The sequence below is a fragment of the Giraffa tippelskirchi genome, chromosome 2, assembly GCF_054371585.1.
Source record: "Giraffa tippelskirchi isolate mGirTip1 chromosome 2, T2T-mGirTip1v1.2.pri, whole genome shotgun sequence".
In the NCBI taxonomy this organism is placed as follows: domain Eukaryota; kingdom Metazoa; phylum Chordata; class Mammalia; order Artiodactyla; family Giraffidae; genus Giraffa; species Giraffa tippelskirchi.
The window spans coordinates 39525940-39546431 of record NC_137276.1 but is presented as its reverse complement, the minus strand read 5'-3'; the positions used below and the strand labels follow the sequence as shown (position 1 = coordinate 39546431).

The 20492-nt window shown below is 38.5% G+C and overlaps 1 protein-coding gene across 5 annotated transcripts in view; it reads right to left on the bottom strand.

Annotated features, from left to right (window-relative positions):
* The window catches only part of RNLS (renalase, FAD dependent amine oxidase), a 269408-nt gene that overhangs the window by 248156 nt on the left and 760 nt on the right, over positions 1–20492 (bottom strand). For 3 of the 5 annotated variants that reach the window (XR_014072988.1, XR_014072984.1, XM_081556416.1), the window contains exons 2-4: positions 20025–20130; positions 19271–19413; positions 9432–9590 (exon numbers count right to left, since the gene is read on the bottom strand). Coding sequence is in view for 3 of the 5 variants with exons in the window: in XM_081556416.1 (XP_081412542.1) it covers positions 9432–9590; positions 19271–19413; positions 20025–20130 (408 nt within the window). In the remaining 2 variants the exon portion in view is untranslated. Of the gene's footprint in view, positions 1–9431; positions 9591–19270; positions 19414–20024; positions 20156–20492 lie in introns of all 5 variants that reach the window. The other 2 variants (XM_081556428.1, XM_081556437.1) reach the window with 1 other exon arrangement.

The window sequence follows — 20492 nt, the reverse complement described above, 5'->3', positions numbered from 1 at the left end:
GATACAAATACATCATTGTTTTGCAGAAGGGCAAATTAATGTTTCTCATTGTGTTTCCAATATGCTTTTTATTGATACCCAAAATCCTTATTAGGAGATTTCTGGCTGCCTTTTTGTAGGCACACATTTGAGTGATAATAATGAATCTGACTTGTCTACAGAGATGATTTGTACCACCATCATTTGCTTATTCATAACCAAGAGCTCAGACCACACCACCTTATAAAAATGCTTTCCTGTTGGTTTCCCTTAAAACAGAACTTGACACTTGTCAGATGTAAAGCTCATCTGTTACTTTTGTGCTCACACACAGCTTAATGAGAACACCTGGCCAGTGGGCTTTGCATCTTCTAAATTTATATGAGTTAGCATTTAGAAAAAATGTCAGGAACACGCGGACACTTAAGAAATGTTCCCATCATGGTGCTTCCTCAGAGGTAGGGGTGATCCTATGAACAGTGTACATGGAGGTCACGTGGGTGTGTGCAGATGTTATGACAAGGTGTTTATTCATTGACTCTGGTACAGGTATGGGGTGTGGGGTGAAGAGATGTAGCAGAGGAGTGAGATTTTACCGCCCTCTGAAAGAGGTGGCTTTCATAAAAATGTTGCTGCTGACTTGTGAAAAAGCTCTGATAATGACTTATTCCTCTTACAAAAGTGAGCAACTCATTAATCACAAGTTAATTAATGTAGAGTTTTCAAGGCAATTGTCATGTTCTTTCACAACAGTGAATATGTCTGTGATGTGTTCTATTTGTAAAACCCTGAAAGTAAAATAGTCACCATTGTTTAATCCCCAACACTAAGCTTACAACCCTTTAAACAGACATCTCAGAACTTTTCATTAAGAGTAAAGAAGTCATAAACACTAAAAAGTTACTGGCAGTATTAATATCAATACTAACAAGTTCTTAGTGTGTGCTCAGCATACTTCTAAGTCCTCTACTCAGGCTATCTCACGTAATCTTCACTAAATCCTAGGTGGTTAGATAATGTTACTTATCCTCATTTTATAAAGATGTAAACCAAAGCTCAGAGAAGTTAAGCAACTTGCCCCAGATCACCCAGACATTACAAGGCAGTGCTGGTTTACAAATTCTGGCTCTGTCTCTTAACTCCCTCCACAGAGTAGCCAGTGCTAAATAAGTAGTATAAAACCAAGTGATGGGAACAGTTTCTGTGAAACGGATTTCATTTCATTTCAGCTTCCCCCTGGAAGCGCTGAAGGACAGAGGCTGAGCTGGATCTTGAAGGAGAAAGAACACAGAGGATGTGTCGAATTGTGCTGGGCAACAGGAGCTCTGTGAACAAAGCACAGGCGAAGAATGTGTGGTTCATTCCAAGACCCCAGAGGAGACCAGGATCCCCGCAGGAGGCTAGCTCGATGACTCCTCTTGCCTCTCTCCTCTCTCCTCCTGACGACTCTTCTGATCTGTGGCCACGCACTCAACTCAACACAGACCCTCACTTCTGCTCTCACCCAGTCCGTCTCCTCTCTCTCTGGGTCTCTCTCTCTCTCTTCCTTTTTTTCCATCTTTCCATTCTCTTTTCCTTCCTTCCTTCTTTCCTTTCTTTTCATAAGAAAAATTTATCACTGTTTTAAAGACCAAACTATAAAGGGTGCATATTCATTGAGACTCTTAAAAATACTCATTCCTCTCATCTAAGCATGTGGGAGAAAACCTAAGGAGCCCCATAGAGGGGGAGGTTTGGTGCAGAGAAAAGAAACTTTTCATGTTCCTCATTCTTCAAAATCACTTAGCACATCCCATCTGTTTTATTTTTACAAGGTTTATCCCACTCTTTTCCACTGCCTCTGCCACTTTTCTAGCAAGAGAATGAAACAACTATGGCAGGAAAGTCAGGATGTGCATTTCAGATGTTCCATAACAACTGATGAAGAGCTCTATTGAAATGTGTGTGCTCAGTCGCTTCAGTCATGTCTGACTCTTTGCAAGCCCATGGACTGTAGCCCTCCAGGTTTCTCTGTCCATGAGATTCTCTAGGTAAGAATATTGGAGTGGGTTACTGTACCTTCCTCTAGGGGATCTTCCTAATCCAGGGATTGAACCTGCATCTCCTGCATTGCAGGCAGATTCTTTACGGCTGAGCCACTAGGGAAGCCTCCTTTAAACGTGTAGGAAACATGAAATCAAGACAATGATATTTGAAAGGTGTCTCCTTTTTTCTTGACTGTACTTTCTCCTGTCTAGCCCTTAATAAATTATATGAACTTATATAGGGCTGATGATGTCTTAAATTGCTCATAAGGGTGAAAGAAGCAATTAACCTCAAAGTTCCTCCTAATCCTAAAATTCCATGATCTATCGCCATTCACGCTTTTATCCTAGTATCATTTGCCAGGGCCCAAGCCAGGACTGGTAGACTCTAAGATTCACTGACTTCTAGGAGCTTATAATCAAGTTCAGAAATAAAAGAGACATTCATTTGGCAGGTACTGACTGAACAATAACTATGATGTGTGGGTCTACATGGAGACGCAGGAGACCAGGAGACACGGGTTTGATCCCTGGGTCAGGAAGATCCCCTGGAGGAGAACAAGGCAATCCACTCCAGTATTCTTACCTGGAAAATCCCATGGACAGAGGAGCCTGGCAGGCGAAAGTCCGTGGGATCTCAAAGAATCAAACATGACTGAGCACAGCACATGGTGGGTCTCTATGCAAAGTGGTATTTGATGCTGGGTGGGGAGGGAGTGGCCTATAGGAGCCATTTCCTCCTGAATTTTATGGCTTAGTGGGGAAGGCACTTACTGAAAAAATAAGGATCACAATAAAATCTGATGAGTACTATAAGGCAGACTGTGCCAAACAGGCCTAACTGGGAGGAAAAAACTCCCATAAGGGTACCTGTTAAAGATACAGATTCCTGGGCTCGATTCAAAAAGTAAGAATCAAAATCTTCTCAAAGGTGCCCCTTGTTGTTGTTGTTCAGTCGCTAAGTCATGTCCAGCTCTATGAGACCCCGTGGACTGCAGCACGCCAGGCTCCTCTGTCCTTCACTAGCTCCTGGAATTTGCTCAAACTCATGTCCATTGAGTCAATGATGCTATCTAACCATCTCATATTCTGCCACCCCATTCTCTTTTGGCCTTCAATCTCTCCCAGCATCAGGATCGTTTTTCAGTGAGTTGGCTCTTTGCATTAGGTGACCAAAGTATTGGGCCTCTGGCTTCGGCATCATTCTTTCTAATGAATATTCAGGGTTGATTTCATTTAGGATCAACTGCTTTGATCTCCTTGCTGTCTAAGGGACTCTCAAGAGTTTGCTCCAGCACCACAATTCAAAAGCATCAATTCTTTAGCACTCAGCCTTCTTTATGGTCCAACTCTCATGGCCATAAACAACTACTGGAAAAACCATACTTTGACTATACAGACCTTTGTCAGCCCCTTAAGTTTTTTTTAACTCACAGTGTTCATTAAGGAAAGTGTGGAAAACATGGTGAACAAGAATGAGCAGGACATTGTGGTAATTCACAAGTACAGGAAACAATCAGTAATGAGAAGGTCTAAGACACCGTGTCTAACAGTGGCTATGTGTATGGGCCCTGAAATCACCCTACTAAGGCTCACATCTCACCATCACCACCAGAAATGGAAATAATAGTCATTAGAATCGTTGTGAGGATCAAGTGAGTTAATCTCTATAATATTAATATATAGAGAGTAGCACAGTTATAAAGTGAAAAGTGAAAGTGTTAGTCGCTCAGTTGTGTCCGACTCTATGGGACTCCATGGACTGTAGCCCACCAGGCCCCTCTGTCCATGGAATTCTCCAGGCAAGAATACTGGAGTGGGTTCCATTCCAAAACCAGATGGCAAATCATGAATCACAAGACGTTCACTATATCGTGCATAAAGCTTCTTGTCCTCCCAACTAGGAGAATGTAATAATTAACTGCGAAAAACACTAGCTCTGTTTTTCCTGTAAAAAGGAAAATAGGGAAAGAGAGAAATAGATAAGGGAAAATCCAGACCATGCTGTAATCCAAAGGGAAGTCTTTCAGGTTAGAGATGGTTCTATACTGATTCTACGAGGAGACATGATTGAGAAAGAGGGACAGAGAGAATGAGAAGACAAGAACAAAGGAATCCAGAGACACAGCGCTGCTGGTAGTCTGCATGAATGTGAGACCCGTAGCACAGCCCTAGTTCTGTCACTAATTGCTATAAACTTTTGGGTAAGTTAGTTAATTATCATGGGCCTAAATTTATGTCCTTGTGTGAATGGATTTTGTGAATTATATTACATATAATTTTATATATAGCTTATATTTCAGTCTTATTCATAGTTCTTAACCCAGGGATGGAACCTGTGTCTCCTGTACTGCTGGCGGATTCTTTACCTTCTGAGCCATCAGTTCAGTTCAGGTCAGTCAGTCGCTCAGTCGTGTCTGACTCTTTGCGACCCCATGAACCACAGCACACCAGGCCTCCCTGTCCATCATCAACTCCCGGAGTCCACCCAAACCCATGTCCATTGAGTCGGTGATGCCATCCAACCATCTCATCCTCTGTCGTCCCCTTCTCCTCCTGCCTTCAATCTTTCCCAGCATCTATTTCTGCTTTATTGACTATGCCAAAGCCTTTGACTGTGTGGATCACAATAAATTGTGGAAAACTCTGAAAGAGATGGGAATACCAGACCACTAGACCTGCCTCTTGAGAAATCTGTATGCAGGTCAGGAAGCAATAGTTAGAAGTGGACATGGAACAACAGACTGGTTCCAAATAGGAAAAGGAGTACGTCAAAGCTATATATTGTCACTCTGCTTATTTAACTTATATGCAGAGTACATCATGAGAAACGCTGGGCTGGAGGAAGCACAAGCTGGAATCAAGACTGCTGAGAGAAATATCAATAACCTCAGATATGCAGATGATATCACCCTTATGGCAGAAAGTGAAGAAGAACTAAAGAGCCTCTTGATGAAAGTGAAAGAAGAGAGTGAAAAAGTTGGCTTAAAGCTCAGCATTCAGAAAACTAAGATCATGGCATCCGGTCCCATCACTTCATGGGAAATAGATGGGGAAACAGTGGAAACAGTGGCTGACTTTATTTTTGGGGGCTCCAAAATCACTGCTGATGGTGATTGCAGCCATGAAATTAAAAGATGCTTACTCCTTGGAAGGAAACTTATAACCAACCTAGATAGCATATTAAAAAGCAGAGACACTACTTTGCCAACAAAGGTCCGTCTAGTCAAGGTTATGGCTTTTCCAGTAGTCATGTATGGATGTGAGAGTTGGACTATAAAGAAAGCTGAGCACAGAAGAATTGATGCTTTTGAACTGTGGTGTTGGAGAAGACTCTTGAGTCCCTTGGACTGCAAAGAGATCCAACCAGTCCATTCTAAAGGAGCTCAGTCCTAGGTGTTCGCTGGAAGAACTGATGCTGAAGCTGAAACTCCAATGCTTTGGCCACCTGATGCAAAGAGCTGACTCATTTGAAAAGACCCTGATGCTGTCAGGGAAGCCCCCAGTTCTCCGGAGCTAAAAAGTTAGGAGGGAAACTGCAATGTATACTGTGTCCACTAGATGGCAATAGATAGCTTTGTAAATGGAGGTCTTTCATAGAAATTGAAGATGACTAATCATTGAAAAAGATCCTGATACTCGGAAAGATTGAAGGCGGGAGGAGAAGGGGATGACAGAGGATGAGATGGTTGGCTAGCATCACCGACTCAATGGACCTGAGCTTGAGTAAATTCCAGGAGTTGGTGATGGACAGGGAGGCCTGCAGTGCTGCAGTCCATGGAGTCACAAAGAGTCAGACACGACTGAGAGACTGAACTGAACTGACTGAACAAGCAAGCAAAACTGTTTAAGGTTCTCCAAAAACAGAGAGATGACACTAATTTCTCATACTGAGGTCCTTATTGAGATTTATAACATAAAGAGAAATCATATATTTTTAATCCCTTTGTTTTAGACCCACAGGTATTCAAGGGTCATGTTAGGACATTCTGTTTTTAACCTTTACTGCTAGGGTGGGTTATTTCATAACAATAAAATAAACACAGAATTATTTGCATGAAGGCCAATTCTGAACTAAGCTGGAACAACACCCCAAAGATCCTTGCCCTCAGTCAAAAGTACTAAGTCAATCATTTCTTAAACTTTTTCATCACAAAGAGCCTATATATTCACTCATCACATTTGAATCTTTGGGGCCCCAGAGATTGTAGGACCCCATAGACTGTAGCCCACCAGGTTCCTCTGTCCATGGGATTTTTAAGGCAAGAATACTGGAGTCAGTGGCCATTTTCTTCTCCAGGGGTTCTTGGCAACCCAGGGACTGAACTCAATTCTCTGGCGTCTCCTACATTGGCAGACAGATCTTTACCACTGAGCCACCTGGGAAACCCCTAAAGAGCCTATATATTCTACCACTAAAAAAGAAAAGGAAAAAAAGATCTATTTCCTTTTCAGCATGATACACTTTTAAAATGGTGTCAACACTACATTTTGTATAGTAAAAGTACACTACCTTTATTTTCAAAGTTATGACTGTTCAAAAAATAAAGAAAATGAAAATCATCTTGAAGCAGTAACAATGCTATTAAACTATTTTCGGTAGACACAGAAGAAAAAGCGATGCATCTTTTTATCCTTTTTAACTTATAAATATTTCAAAATCTTTCCATGTTAGTAAATAAAATGATCACTAGCATTTAATAGTTCACAGATAGATATTTACAAAATTTATGGAACATACATTAACCGAAATGTCTGGTCTTCTGTGACAACACTTTGTTTCACAAATTGACAGAAATGGCCTCATTTAAAGATAAATAATGATTAGGCAGGAACCTATGCAGAGGAAAGGAAGACAATAGAACATAACAGACCCTAACGAATAAGCTGAGGAAAAGACATATTAGAAAATATTTTTCTAGGAAGTAGATTAGTTCAACAAATACTCAGGCAATGAATGACATAAAAACAGTGAAGAAATCTATGACCTCTTTGAAACAATAACTCAAGGAAGGGAGCAAAAGGAATACATTTGGAAACAACATGGATGACATAGAGGAAGGCTAGAAATAGAAAGCAAAAAATAACAGAAAGACCAAAATTGAAACTGAGTTGAAACAAATGGCAGATATTCGTGTACTGAATTTTTTAAGATACTCTGGGATTGTAATAAATGGAACAAAGATAAATCGTCATTTAAGTATTAAAAGGAAACTGAGCTGAAAATAAGGGAAACTTTGAATCTTCAAATAAAAAATGAATAACACAATCTGTGAAAAACTGACACAAAGCTATTAACAATAAGATATATCTTTATGAAACTACTGGACTCAAAAACAAACAAATAAAAAAGTACTTTTAAAATAAATATCTCCAAAAGGCTAAAAGTAAAAAGGATGTACCAGAAAAATGAAAATAAAAGAACGAACATCTTACTTATGAGTCAAGGTTGATGTGAAAGCAAAATAAAATAAAAATGACACTAAAGAAAGAATTTAACTTAAAGGGAATAATTTTAATCAAGACATATTACGAATCAAATAAAAGTGAAAGAAAGAAAGTGAAGTTGCTCATTCCTGTCCGACTCTTTGCGACCCCGTGGACTGTAGCCTACCAGGCGCCTCTGTCCATGGGATTCTCTAGGCAAGAATACTAAAGTGGGTTGCCATTTCCTTCTCGAGGGGATCTTCCCAACCCAGGGATCGAACCTGGGTCTCCCGCATTGCAGGCAGACACTTTACCCCCTGAGCTACCAGGGAAGCCCGAATCAAAAAATACAGTATCAAAAATTCATAAAGCAAAATTCACCTCCCGAAACCCCAGGAAAGCCAGCAATACAGTAATAGTAGAATTAAGTTATCTCTCTCAGCCCAACACAGTTCAGCTACTCAAAAAATAAGGCTATAGCTGATCTAAATAAAATTATTGATTAGCAGGCCCTTGAACATCTTAGGACTCAGTCTATGTCATGGTGTGATATTTTGTATGTCATTTAATAAAAATATTGAGAAATATTTTTAAAATGCAATACTGAAGGGTTTCTCATCACTACAAAGCTATGTAGCTTTAAAAACTGGAATATTCAATTTACAATTCAACTGAATACACTGACCAATAACTGTGTTTTAGTTAAAAGTTACAGTATGTTATTTAACACTGTCTCAAAATCAATTCAATTTTTACAGAATCCATGACAATAAATTATCCTACTTTAAAGTGACTTTGGCAGCATACTAGACATAGACGCATGAAAGAGATCTTTGATGTTAGTCTTCTAGCTTGCCTATAGCCATCTAATAAATACTCCAATCCTTTTTATATCCCTATCTCACACTGTACTAGAAAAGAAGTTATATATTGTTACTGCATGGTAGAACTGATACTCAAACTGCTTTCAAGATGAAATATCAAGCTCCATTCTTCCTCAGAGAACAAGCTCTATTACAGTTCTAAATCTAAGATCTATAAACCATACTTATTGCGTTTTCTTTCTAATGGTGCCAAAAGGCGTTTCTCAATCAAATCCAATGTCACCTTCAGTCACGCAACAAAGTCAAGAGCTCCTGGCATGTCACATCCTTGAAGTCTTGCCACCATCACAAGACTGTTTTGTTCCAACTCATGGAATTCAAGGCAATATGAAGTATCATCCAGAAATCAATGACTTTAATGTGTCAGGTTCACTCAAAACACGATGAAGGTCAGGGGAATAATCAGTTAAACCTGGCACAGGTAGATGCAAAGCAGAGCTTTAGAAAAGCTTTTCTTGAGAATCCAGATAACAGGGAACTGGACAGAGACAGAAACTAGCTTACTGGCTGCTTAGAGCTGGGGGCAGGGATGGAAGATGGAGGGATGGAAGTGAGAGCTATTGACTATGGGAATGGCTTCATGTCACTGGATATCTGAAATAAATACCATTGAAATACACACTTCAGGTGGATGGGTTGTATAGTATGTGAATTAGTCTCAAAGCTGTTTTTTATGAAAAGAGGTGGGAGAAGTCAGGTAAAGGGTGAGTCCAACAAATTTCAGTCAGGGAAGAACCTGAGACTCCGACTCAGGAACAATTCTAGATAAAGTTTACCATGTTTGTCATATAATCAATGTTTACATCATAAAAATCTTTTTTTCCAGAATGGCCACAAAGAGACTGTTCTTGTGGGTCAAACTACTATATCTCCCTCAAAAATACTTACTTCTTAAAGGCAAGAACAAAAGGAGAAATACTCAATTTTTATTTTATTTTTTTAAATCTGGATTGCAGTTTGACCTAGACTAGTATCACGAACCAAGCCATAGTATCTGTTTTTAGAACATGCAAATCAGTAGAACCTGTCTCTCCCCTTTGCTAAGACAGTTAAGCTGAATTCACTCAGATCAGAGAAAGCCCAGTCCCTGAGGTAAACAGCGCGGGCTGAGACTCACAGTTGGCGATGTCACCTCGAAGCTGCAGAATCTGAGGAGCGGGCATCGTGAGGATAACGATATCAAACTGCTCAGAGGAGCCTGTTTCCCTGGAGACTTCCCATTTGTCGTTTCTCAAATTGATCTGGGTCACACGTTGTCTGAAGCAGATCTCAGCACCTGTTCCAAACACAAAATCATGCTCACATAATCAGGATTTTCCACACAAATGAGGGGGAAGAGAAGTCACAAACTGGATGCATTCAGATGAGCAGAATGTGAAGTTCATCTTCTACAGCTTCCTGGGCTTCACTTTCTATCTCGTGTAATGGGACCCCCTCCCTTCTGGTACTGTTAGACTTCCCTATCAATGCCTGCTGGGGGAAAAAAATACTACTACAATGAATAACAAGAGTAACCATGGCTATCTTTCGTTAATCATCTACTGTATGCCAAGGCTATGCCAAACACTAGATATACATTACACCAATTCATTTCACAGAAAAGGAAACAGATTTAGAAATGTCATGCCATGATTTAAATCCCCATCCTTCTGACTATAAAGATCACTATCTTGGTAGAGCAAGTATACATCTTAGTAAAGGTGTTAAGGATTCTTCTCTCTGGTAATATTCCTCATTAAAAATATCAATATTCCCTATTAAACCAGAAAAAATAACTCTGTAAGCAAAATCCAAGTCTCATCAGTAGATCAATTATCTTAATTAAGAAGAATAAAAATTAAGAAAAATACAATCTGGAATATCCTCTCATCTTTTTTCCCTTCTTTGCACTTATCACAAATATATTTTAATAATTATTTGAGTACTTATATGATTGATATTTTATTCCCTTTTAATCTGTAAGCTCCATGAGTTTACACCTATTTTTTCTATGTATAGCATATAGTATACAAAGTATTATACTGGGAACAGAGGTATTTAATCAATATTTGTTTAAGAGAATGAATTATGAACTGAAAGCTAGGAAAATATAATTGGATCATTAAGTTCCCTTGGTATACTAGTTCTTACCTCACATTCTAGTTTTCAGAAAACTTTCATTTTAAAACAAATCTACTTTTATTTGGCCTCATGAATAGAAAGGAAATAAATGAAAATGGAATAAAGGAAAAAAAAGTACACAAAAAGATCCTGTCCATCATTGCATGTGACATCTCATATTCCTAGCTACTAAGAATCTAGCTTAAGTCCAACCTTGGCATGAAGGCCCCTTTCCATAGCTACCCTAGCTCAGTCTGATCCTTCTCATCTCCATAATCACTGCTTTTACCACTCATTTGGACACTGATTCAAAGTATCTCTATGTTTTAGATATGTCTTGCTAAGTCGCTTCAGTCGTGTTTGATTCTTAGCAACGCTATGGACTGTAGCCCACCAGGCTCCTCTGCCCACGGGATTCTCCAGGCAAGAATTCTGGAGTGGACTGCCATGCTCTCCTGCAGGGGATCTTCCCATCCCAGGGATGGAACCCGCATCTCTTACATTTCTTGCGTTGGCAGACAGGCTTTTTAGCACTAGTGCCACCTGGGAAGCCCTAGATATGTCTTATCAATCCCCAAATACTCTTGGGCTCCTCCATGTAAGGTCTTCTCTAGATCTCATACACCTTTATATCTTTCATATTCCCTTGAATAATTCTACAATATAGTAATTACAAATTTTAAAAATAAAATGCAAATATGTTAGAAGGACCGATGCCCTCAATCTCTTTGAGGCAATTAGAGTCATTCTGTTCAAAGAATTATAATAAGGGTTTGTAAATAGCGTTCCAACTTGCCTGAGGGTTTCTCTAAGTCCCCTCTTCAGGGAAGGTGCAAATAATTGGCGCTTTGAACTCACACCCACCATTCCCTATACTCCAAGCAGAGAGGCTCCACTTTCCTCTTTTCAGTTTCTTTAGGATGTCTTTCCCTTAACTTAGTTGCCTCAAGTGCCTCTCTCTAAGTCCTGGCCCTGATCGAAACTTCAAGTAAGTCAACTGACTTTATAAACTTTATTCAGTTGTGTTTTACATAATACTCCCTTTGAAAACAGAATTACATTGGTTTTGCTTTTGGTGGTCACTAGGAGGGTGTGGTTAAGAGAACTGAACTGTACCAACTATTAACAGAAATTCTTCATATCCAATCAAACACCTTAGACACATATCCCAGTGGTCCTGAAGTGTTCTGCAAGATGAATATCAGTGGTTCTCTAGATGTGGACCTCAGACCAGAAGCACCTTGGAACTTGCTAGAAGCACAAATTCTCAGGTCACAACTCAGACCTGAATCAGAATTTGGGGATCAGGCCTAGTAGTCTGCATTTAAGAAGCCTCCAGGTTTATTACCATGCACATTAAAGTGTGAGAACCACTGGGGTGGATAAATAGACGCAAATCTAACACTGCAACTGGCAAAGCCACTCAAAAACAGCATTTTCCAAGAGTTAGGGGCAGTGGTATACCTGCTCTAACCAGGAAGTTTTTCTTTCCAATTGTGATGATTCAAGTTTCTGGGAAAGTGGCATTTCCTTGTGAAAGTAACTAATAACTTTTGAAAGGATCACATAACCAAATGTAAGGCTCTGGAAGATAATTTTTAAACAGCCAGAAAACTACATAAAAATTTTCAGTCTGAGCTTAGTAAATATCACCATGTCCCTGTGTTGCATATAATTTTTCAGAGGTTTCTCATTGTATTTAGGATTAATCATAAAGTCTTAATAGTGCTTACAAAGCCCCTTATGATCTGGCCCCTGCCTTACTCTTGAACTTCACCTACTGTTTCTCCCTCATTTACTACCCTCCAGTCACAATGACCTTTTCATTCCATAAATGCACCATCTTCCTCCTACTTGAGAATAGTTTCAACTTGATATGTCCATCGCATGCAGTTCTTACCTCTCAGCTCTTGGCCTAGTTCACTCTTGCTCACCTTTCAAGTATCCATGAAAACATTGGTTCTTCAGAGATGCTTTTGCTGACACATCTCCCCGTTCTCACTCTTCTCAGACTCATGTTAGTTTAGGTCCTATTACTATAGCTCACTCATAACGCTCACAGTTTTTCTTCTTAGCATTTATTATGTACATTTTTCTGTGCATGAAATTAGTTTTTGTCTTTCCCTCCAACTACGCTCTACAGTAACAAAGGTGAGGTTCAATGTGTTTTACTTACCACTGTTTCCCCAGCACATATTTCATAAAATTTTCTTTAAAAATCTGCAGATAGCTACAAAGATATCAAACTACAAAGAAATTTTAACCATTTTACAAAGACAAATATGCTTCTGTTATGTATTTATCCAATGCCTATCCCCTGCCTTCCTCCATGTTAGAAAATCTTAGTCACAAGTGTTAGTCATGTTCGACCCTTTGTGACTTCAGGGACTGCAGCCTGCCAGGCTCCTCTGTCCATGTAATTCTCTAAGCAACAATGAAGTGGGTTGCCATTTCCTTCTCCAGGGGATCTTCCTGACTGAGGGATAGAACTGGCCTCCTGCACTGCAGGCAGATTCTTTACCGTCTTGAGCCACCAGGGAAGCCCTTCTATGTTAAAGAATCTAAATTTATCTTTCTCCAATAATTTCCTACAAACAGGTTTCAGTTTAGAACTACTGAAATGGACCAGTAAGCAGTATCTAACTACAAGCACTGCTTAAAGTTCACTGTGGAGTGCTTAACCAAGACTCCCAGGTTACCCACTACTTTCTCTCTGAAAGACACTGTTATGGATGAGTGCCACGATCACCTACCTAGGAGCCATTTTGAGACAGAACTGCCCATTACCTTACATTAATATTATGGCATCTGGTCCCATCACTTCATGGGAAATAGATGGGGAAACAGTGCAAACAGTGGATGACTTTATTTTTCTAGGCTCCAAAATCACTGCTGATGGTGATTGCAGCCATGAAATTAAAAGACGCTTACTTACTCCTTGGAAGGAAAGTTATGACCAACCTAGATAGCATATTAAAAAGCAGAGACATTACTTTGCCAACAAAGGTCCGTCTAGTCAAGGCTATGGTTTTTCCAGTGGTCATGTATGGATGTGAGAGTTGGGTTGTAAAGAAAGCTGAGTGCTGAAGAATTGATGCTTTTGAACTGTGGTGTTGGAGAAGACTCTTGAGAGTCCCCTTGGACAGCAAGAAGATCCAACCAGTCCATCCTAAAGGAGATCAGTCCTGGGTGTTTATTGGAAGGATTGATGTTGAAGCTGAAACTCCAATACTTTGGCCACCTCATGCAAAGAGTTGACTCACTGGAAAAGACCCTAATGCTGGGAAGGATTGGGGGCAGGAGGAGAAGGGGACGACAGAGGAGGAGATGGCTGGATGGCATCACCAACTCGATGGACATGGGTTTGGGTAGACTCTGGGAATTGGTGATGGATAGGGAGGCCTGGCGTGCTGCAACTCATGGGGTGGCAAAGAGTCAGACATGACTGAGCGACTGAACTGAACTGAATTTTAGAAAGAAAATAAACACAAAAGTAAAAAGGGAGAATATGATAAAATTAAATATTGCCAGAAAGAAGTCACACTAGCTGATAGCATCTGCAAATTAAACTATCTTTTCTAATAAACCATTTTGGTTGGCCAAAAAGTTTGTTTAGACTTTTCCATGGCATCTTATGGAAAATCCCAATGAACTTTTTGGCCAAACCAATATGTTGTCCATGTTGACTTTCAATTGTTAGTCCTGTCCCTTTTTGAAGTAGATGGTAAAATAAAAACAAATAAATACAGCAATAATTCTTCCTACGGTGAAACGAAAGTGAAAGTCACTCAGTCGTGTCTGACTCTTTGCGACCCATGGACCATACGGTCCACAGAATTCTCCAGGCCAGAATGCTGGAGTGGGTAGCCGTTCCCTTCTCCAGGGGATCTTCCCAACCCAGGGATAGAACCCAGGTTTCCCACATTGCAGGCAGATTCTTTACCAGCTGAGTCATAAGGCCAAACCAAATAAAAGCTGCTCACCCTGTCCTGGAAACTAAATTCATCCTCTTATGAATGATTTAATAACATGGGCCTTATTCAAAAGCAAAAGGACTTGGTTCATCACTGTCCAAATGTCACAGAAGGAACCATCATCATGTGACTGATCTTCCCGGGTGCATATAAAGAAATAAAATGGCATGACTCCTCGGTAGCCCCTTCCTTCCCCCTGAGGCAGAGACTAATCAGTGAAAGAGGGGGCCCAGGAGAAGGGCTCTATGAGTCTGTTCTCTTGAACCAGAGTGGGATGGGGGCATCCTCTCAAACTGTAGGGGAAAAACCAGGAAGGAAAATATGTTAAATCAGAGGTTTGAGGCATTCTCATTGTCCTCCATGGGATCCTCTAAAGGAAATGACAACAGGGTCAGCTTAAAGAGAGTGCTGGCATCTTACTTACTAGTTAAGCCATTATAAGCAATGTACTTAACTTGTCTGAGTCTCATTTTTCTCATTAGTAAATGAGAATAATGATAACAACTACTATGAATGGCTATATAATAATTAGAAATGATGTATGCTAAATGCCTAACAGCATCAGATAAATAGCTTTTAACAAATGATAGAGTAGTTTTTGTTCTTTCAAATTTCTCCTACTCCTACAACAGTGACAACAAATATATAAATAAATAAATAAAACAGAAAAATAGACAAATCACATTTTATTTACTCAGAAGACAGCATTAATTGGAAAAACCGGAAGTAGGTAAAATTAATGCCAATAAACACTTTTCTCTGTAATAAGCTTAATGTGAACACATGGAACAATAAATGAGAACAGAACACAAGTGACATGTGCCTATTTCCTCTTACCCTTTACCACTCATTCTGGAAAACCAGTCTATTTAAATATTGGCTTTAGAGATTTGAACCTATTCTAGAGCGTACCTGACTGGATATACCTTTTACAGATAATTTCCTTGGAAGTCTGGTCACAAACTAAATAAAACTGGTTGTATCATAAGATTGTAGGGGTGTGAACTCAACTGATTCCAAAATGTAAAGTATTAGGTTGTTATACACTGAGCACATGCAAAGATCAGCTTCATTTAAGAAGATTATTTTTTAAGCTAACATTTATCAAGAGATTTCTAAGTATATGGCCTATTATTTGCTTGAATTGGCAATGGGTGGATTATATCCTTTATTCTTCACAAAACTTTGCAGTAGGTATTTTTACTGTTCTCATTTTTCCAATGAAAGAACTAAAGTACAGATTTTAACACTTTCCTAATATTACACAGCTAAGAAAGTGTGGTAGAACGTGAATTTGAATCCAGGTCATTCCGATTCCAGGGACTCTCAAATTTCATTGTGGAAATACTAAAATAGGATAGGAGCCATTTATAGGCAGAAAGATTTAAAGAAGTTTAAAGAATGTTTAAAGGGATATAGGGGCTTCCCTGGTGGCTCAGACAGAAAGAATCCGTGTGCAATGCAGGAGACCCAGGTTCGATTCCTAGGTTGGGAAGATCCCCTGGAGAAGGGAATGGCTACCCATTTAAGTATTCTTGCCTGGAGAATTCCATAGACAACGGAGCCTGTCAGGCTATAGTCCATGGGGACCCAACTGAGTGACTAACACTTTTTTGAAGGGATATAATTATAAAATTTTAAATCGTATAGATGGTTTATAAAACCTCTAATAATAGATCTGGGTAGAGGGTGGAAAGACCTCTTGAAACATTACAAAGATATTATTAAAATAAACTGAGAAAAAGTTTATATACACTCAAATTACGTAGGCCTTGAACTCAATTATGTAAAAATTATTTTTTTATAAAAGCAGAAAATATGTCACAGAATGAACTTATGGCTGACTTACATATTATTGCAACACTTTTCCCTGCTACTTTTCTCTATTTTCCAAATTTTCAACTATTAGTATGTAATTATTTTTTAAAAGTTACTTAAATATTTCACATAGTGATAAGAAAATCTAAAGTACTCATGCTCTCAAGAGACAGTACAAATTCAAAGTATAAAGAGGTTTTGAGGAAGAATTGGCTAAACTACAATGAATAAATATATGTATCTTTATATATAGGGTTTCCCAGGTGGCATTATTGGGAAAGAACTCACATGCCAATGCAAGAGACGTAAAACACGTGGGGTTTAATACCTGGGTCGAGAAGATCCCCTGGAGAAGGGCATGGCAATCTGCCCCAATATTCTTGCCATGGACAGGAACCTGGTGGGCTACAGTCCATAGGGTTGCAAACAGTCAGACATGATTGAAGTGACTAAGCACACACATATATTTTTATATATATATATATATATATATATATATATATAAGAAATCTAAATCTATATCACTTATACCTACCTACTATATACCAGGTACCATTAGATTCTATGTGAGCTACAAATAATTAAATATGACCTCTTCTCCCAAGAGTTTCCAAAGCAAAATTGGAAAAAGAAAACCCAAAACCATATATTACCCCAAACACCTAACACAAAAAGGATGTAGGTGTGGTGTATTCAAGGACTGTCCCTTAGCTATATGATGGCAGGAACTTTGGTTCTTGTATACACTAGTGTCTAAAACAGTGTATAGTAAGCACTCAGCAAATGTTTATTGAATGAATAGGTGTATGCATATATGGATGGCTAGATATATAATACAATTAGTAAGTACTTAGAGATTCTAATAAGTATGTGCATCTAATTTGGGTTAAGTAAAAGTCATGACGCAAATGAGATTTTTTTAAAAAGTTATATGGTGGCAATATATGAAGCTGATGACATTCTACAAAATATACAAATAGTGTCACCATCTGTGATGGTTAATTTTACATGTCAACTTGACTGAGTCATGAGGTTCTCATATATTTGGCAAACACTATTCTGAGTATGTCTGTGAGGGTGTTTTGGAAGAAAGTAATATTTAAATTGGTAGACTGAATAAAGCAGGTTGCCCTCCGTAATGTAGGTGGGTATCATCCAATCAGTCACAGGCCTGAATAAAACAGAAAGGCTGACCCTCCCACCAGTAAATAAGTCTTCCTGTCTGATAGCCTTTGAACTGGGACACTGTTTCATTCTCCTACCTTCAGACTTGAACTGAAACATCTGCTCTTCTCGGGGTCTGAGCTCGCCAGCCACCGAAACTGGAACCGTACCTTCACCTCTCCAGGGTCTCAGGCTTTTGGACTGAAACTAAACCATCAGCTCTCCTGGATCTCTAGCTTGTCAATTCACCCGGCAGATCTTCAGACTTGCCAGCCTCCAAAATCACATAAGCTAATTCTTTACAATAAATTTACCTATCTATATAAATATAGTCTTTCGGTTCTGTTTTTTTCTGGAAAATCCTGATGACTACACCATAATATTCTAAATCCTAGATGAAGAAATGGCCTTGCCTGGAATGGTATTTACTGTGTCTCATGTTGTATATTCAATCTCACTGCCTTCTCTCGTGTCCAGTGTCGGGATTCTCAGGCTTCACAGTAAGTAACATTTGTGCTGTGCTGTGCTTAGTCGCTCAGTCATGTTCGACTCTTTAAGACCCAATGGACTGTAGCCTGTCAGGCTCCTCTGCCCTTGGAATTCTCCAGGCAAGAATACTGGAGTGGGGAGCCATTCCCTTCTCCATTTTCCCAACCCAGGGATCGAACCCAGGTCTCCTGCATTGCAGGCAGATTCTTTATCATCTGAGCCACCAGAGAAGCCCAAGTACTATTTGATGTAGTCCAAAACAGTAATTATTCTAGAAATAGCTTATGAAATAAAACAAAGTCTCAACCTATACTTTTCCTCAATGATCTTCAATTGAGCATTTAATTATGATTTATCAATAAGTCTATTTCTGTTTTAAAGGATAAATCATTAATCATCCAGGATTATTTGTCATCCTTTTCAAAAAAAGTCCATTTTAAAGCACTCATAATATACATAAAAACAAATGAAAATCCTCATAGAAACTGGGCAAAGGTTATAAGACATTCACAGAAAAAAATGGTTAGCAAAACAAAGGTGCATAAATTCACTCATAACTAAATAAACGCAAATCAGAACACAAGGAAATATCATTTCAACCCATAATATGGGCAAAGAATTTTATTTTCCATAATATCAAGATGTACAGAAAGACACGTTCTCATTTACTATTGATGATATATTCCTTAATAGGAATAGATGGCACAACTTAGTTAAATAAAAAACGCACAAACCATTGACACACCTCCTATACTGTTAGGAACTGATCCTACAGATACACGTTCAAAAGTGTGTCAGAGCTAGAAATTGCAGCAATATTGGTACTAGCATAAAGCAAAGCAATCCCTAACCCCCCAAACAATCTACATACTTAACAGAAAGTTAACAGTTAAATAAATAATGATATACATATACCATGTAATACTGAACAAGCATTGAAAAGAATGAAGAACACTGAGTTTGCTGATATGAAAATAGACCAAAGATATGATTCAGTCAATGACTATGTATTAGTCAGGGTTCTCCGGAGAGATAGTATCAATAGGACAGACACAGACATAGGTAGAGAGACAGAGATAGAGATAGGTTTATTATAAACATAGATGAAATAAAGCATAGAATGGCTTATATAAAATAATCTCATCTATGTTTTAAAAAAGAATATATACAAATGTCTATGAATAGGGAAATAGAGACAGTCACATAGAGCAAGAGATAGATGCATAAACATTTTCCTGGAAGCATATATAGGAAACAGTGATTACTTTAGGGGAAGAAAACTAGCTATTGAGTGGTGCATAGGAGAACATCTATTTTATAACTTTCCTTACAGTATTAATATTTAATTATGTGTATAACTTTTAGTTTAAATGCTTACTTTAAAAGAAGGCAGAGAAAATTTTATTCTCACCTGATTGTTTCAAGTAATGGTTAATAATTGAAGAAACTCCATGAGGTGCTACAAAGTTACATTCTCCTTCTTTTATCACCATTCCTTCAATAGGAGAGGTCAGAGGCTTCAAAATGCCACCAGCTAACAATTCATCATAAAAACTGAAACAAATCAAAATGTATAACATAACTATATGCTATACTTAGCTCTAAACACTATATTCCCTTCAAAGAATTCTTCGAGATTATAATCCTAAATAAAAACTAGAAATCTTCCTATAAACAACTCAACATATGTTTTGTGTTAATAAGACATAATTTTGGTGAAGAACGGAAATATTTTGAGAATCCATAGTCTTTTGCTGATCGTAGTCAGAGGTCTACTTTCTCATATATTTCAAAATTAAAGTCAGTGAAAATAAACAAAAAGGTATTCATTACACCAATTTTAAATCTGGTTAAGATTTGACTTCCATCACAGTTATCTGTCCTCTTTCTCAACACCAACATAGTTACTTCCTATTTATTCAGCCTTTACCATGTTCCATATAACATCTCACCTGATCTTCACAACAACTGGAGAGGCATGTATTACAGTTTTCCCACTTTACTCATGTAAATCTTTCATTGCTATTAATACTATGATCAATGATGATGATATAATTTCACTATATTACAAGAGTCAAAGTTTTAACTCTGTTAAAAATGGATGATTTGTATCTTTTTACATCCTCAACCAGGAAGACTGATTTCACTCCTTTCAACTAACTCACCTTTGGTGTATTTCGGCATAATGAGGAGTGCAGGTGATATACTGGGCACCCAAGTCCACTGTGCTCTGTGGATTATGAGGACTGCTGGCTGTAGTCATTCTTCCTCCTTGAATTAGTCCCCAGGAAAATATCTTAATATATTAGAATGAATATTTCACAATTAACACTGATCACCCCAGGTTACACCAATGGATAACTTAGAACTGTTTCAGAAAACATATTTTTAATTTTTTTTACTTTTAGATTTCATAATAATACATTTTTAAATTTGTTTTCTCCAGATTCCAGAGATCTAAAAAAAACTGTTTGTTTTTTAAATTGAAGGTTTTGTCATCTAACACTGTTAGGAAGTAATTAACAGAGACAATTCAGTGTGGGGATGTGAGATATTTTTTAAAAAGAACACATGAATAATACAGCAGCCTTCAGCACTGTGCCTGCTGCATCTACGGACTGATCTGAATAAAG